Genomic DNA, 2,574 nt, shown 5'->3' on the forward strand with positions numbered 1-2,574 from the left:
CGGTAGTCTAGGGGTTTAGGTGAGTAAAAAAGAAGTTGAGATGAAAAATGAGCCAGCCCAATATATAGTTTGGAGGTGATTGCAGGAAGATATCTCTTCTTATTGGCTCACTACACATTTGTTTTCGATCACCGTTGCTTCGAGGAATTGACAGGAGCGCTGCCTTTTCATTTTTCATTGGGGGGAAAGTGCAACAGCGCGGTGCGATTTTAAGATGAAAATATTGACTCATTATGCCATGTATGCACCGTGAACAATTTGACATAAACAAGGTGGCTAGCGATGCATTGTTCATCCTGGCTGCTTGAAAAACAAACTAAATAAATCAAGTTTAAGCTAGTTTTAAAATTTCTACTTGAGTAGCACGACTGGATTAAGCCTTGGGGGAGTTGATGCCACCGGTGGCAAGGCAGGTAATTGCCACCGGGTGCAATGTACATGTCTGTCAAAATTGGGCAGAGGACGACTCTGCCTGCTCCTGCCTGCGCCGTGCGTGCCAATGGTAGTGTCAATGGCATTGCGGCGGCTACGTCAGAACTCGCGGGGGTCGACGAAGAGCACGCTGCCCGGCGGCGCCGACGCCGGCCAGTCGGAGGCGGCATTGCTGTCGGAGAGGTTCTTGATGCACCAGACGTCCTCGTCGTAGGAGAAGCGGTGCCAGCTTGGGATGGCGGCGGCGGCCGGGTCGTCGGGGCTGAGGTCGGCGGCGACGACGCCGCAGGCTGGGTTGTTGCGGGCCATGTTGTGGGCGTGGCTGCAGAGCGTGCGGAGCAGGGCCGGGCCCTCCGGCCCGGACATGCGGACTCCGTAGATGAGGTAGGCGCCGAAGGGGCGGAAGATGTCCGGCACGGAGGGCACGCGCAGCCACGGCGCGGCGCGGTCCAGCGCCCGGACCGCGGCGAGCGAGTGCCGGAGCAGCGCCGGCGCGCCGTCCACGCGCAGGCGGAGCGACCGGGTCTGGTCCCAGACGCTCAGCACGGCGAACGACGGCGACGGCGCGTTTGCCGTGGTGTGGCCGTCGGAGCTCTCGATGGCCACGAAGGTGCCGAGGGTGAGCTTGTGGGCGAGGAGCGCCGGCAGGTCGGCGGGGAGGAACTCGGTGTCCCGCGCCGGGAGGAGCCGCGCGTAGGCCGCGGCCGCCAGCGTGGGCGTCAGCTGGAGCACGCGGTGGCGGCTCGTGACCGGCAGCCACCGCGCGTGCACGGGCCGGCCCAGGAGCACCGGCCGCCGGAACGGCACGTACCCGAACCGGCCGGCGAAGAGCGCCAGCGACGCCTTGTTGGACTCCGTGGTCGCCATGGTCGCGTGCGCCGCGCCCCGCTTACGGCTCCACTCCTCCGCCGCCTTCACCAGCGCCGTCGCGATCCCCAGCCGCCTATAACACAACGGAAAAAGCACAGCCGCCGTCAGCACGCCATTGCTCAAAAGAAGAAACTTGTACCAGTCGCGATTAGGCAAGAAGGGAAAGCGCACTCGTAAGCAAGCACGGAAAAAATATCGGCGATTAGGCTGCGCATGCATTGCGCACGCGCGCCGGCCGGCCGCCATGGCCGTGTGAAAAGACCGGGGGAAGCAAAAGTAAGTACCTGTGGGAGGGGGAGACCCTGAGGCCGAGGATGAAGGCCACCTTCACGTACGCCGCCGCCGGCTGCTGCTGCTGCTTCGCCACCGAGCCGGAGGAGGAAGAAGAAGACCCGGTGCTGCCGCCGCGGCTGACCATCTTGATGCAGGCCTTGATGACGCCGACCATCTCCTCCCCGCACTCTGCAACCTATACGCACAAGACATCCATGGATCGATCACAAGTTAGTTAGCTACTTGGCGAGTAGTTACCGATCTTAATTACACCGCATGCACATCGATCACGAGCCAATTATATACGCAGGAGCTTGTGCTACTAGCTACAGCAGGGGTCAAGCATGGCTGCATTAATATACGGATCATGATCAAGGAAGGCGATTAGTTAGTTAATAATTACTGCGACGTACCAGCATGACGTGCTCCGGCGCGTGGCGGACCCTGGCCAGCGGGTCGCCGATCTGCTCCACGCACAGCGACATGCTCTTCCTCTTCTTCTTCTTGCCGCCGGCCTGGTCGCCGGAGAGGCCGACCTCGCACCGGCGCTCCAGCTCCTCCACCGCCGCCAGGTCCCGCTCCACGTCCAGCTCCCTCACGGTGACCTCCACCGCCACCCTCTGCATGCCCACCTTCCCGGCCATGCTTGCCTCTTCTGCCTTCTCAATGGCTATCTGCTGCTGCTGCTGCTTCTGCTTCTGCTCCGATGAGGGGCGCGGCGCCATATTTATACTGCGGGGAGACGAAGGGGAGGGGCTTAGGGATGACCCTTGGGTTCAATCTCCACTAGCTTTTGACGTGGGGCCGGGAGAACAAGTGTGATCGATCGGTGCAAAGAGAGAACAATGCCGCCTTTTGAATAATGGCTACTGGCTGCCTTCTACTATTTATACTTCTCCTTTTCAAATGAATTAATTTACTTCCAACAATTTCATAGAGCTGCCCTTGCGGTTTTTATCCGAGTAGCGGAAAAATCCACTGGCGGTTATGCACCGGTAA

General features: G+C 60.0%; 1 protein-coding gene across 1 annotated transcript; it reads right to left on the reverse strand.

Moving 5' to 3' along the window:
* Positions 1 to 301: 301 nt before the first annotated feature.
* LOC123156449 (probable N-acetyltransferase HLS1) lies at positions 302 to 2,315 on the reverse strand. The gene is made up of 3 exons (XM_044574578.1): positions 1,989 to 2,315; positions 1,587 to 1,771; positions 302 to 1,375 (listed from the first exon to the last, which is right to left on the reverse strand). Exons 1-3 carry the CDS (start codon positions 2,298 to 2,300, stop codon positions 532 to 534), a joined length of 1,341 nt encoding a protein of 446 aa, XP_044430513.1. The 5' UTR covers positions 2,301 to 2,315; the 3' UTR covers positions 302 to 531.
* Positions 2,316 to 2,574: the final 259 nt, after the last annotated feature.

Source organism: Triticum aestivum, chromosome 7B (assembly GCF_018294505.1).
Source record: "Triticum aestivum cultivar Chinese Spring chromosome 7B, IWGSC CS RefSeq v2.1, whole genome shotgun sequence".
Taxonomy (NCBI): Eukaryota; Viridiplantae; Streptophyta; class Magnoliopsida; order Poales; family Poaceae; genus Triticum; species Triticum aestivum.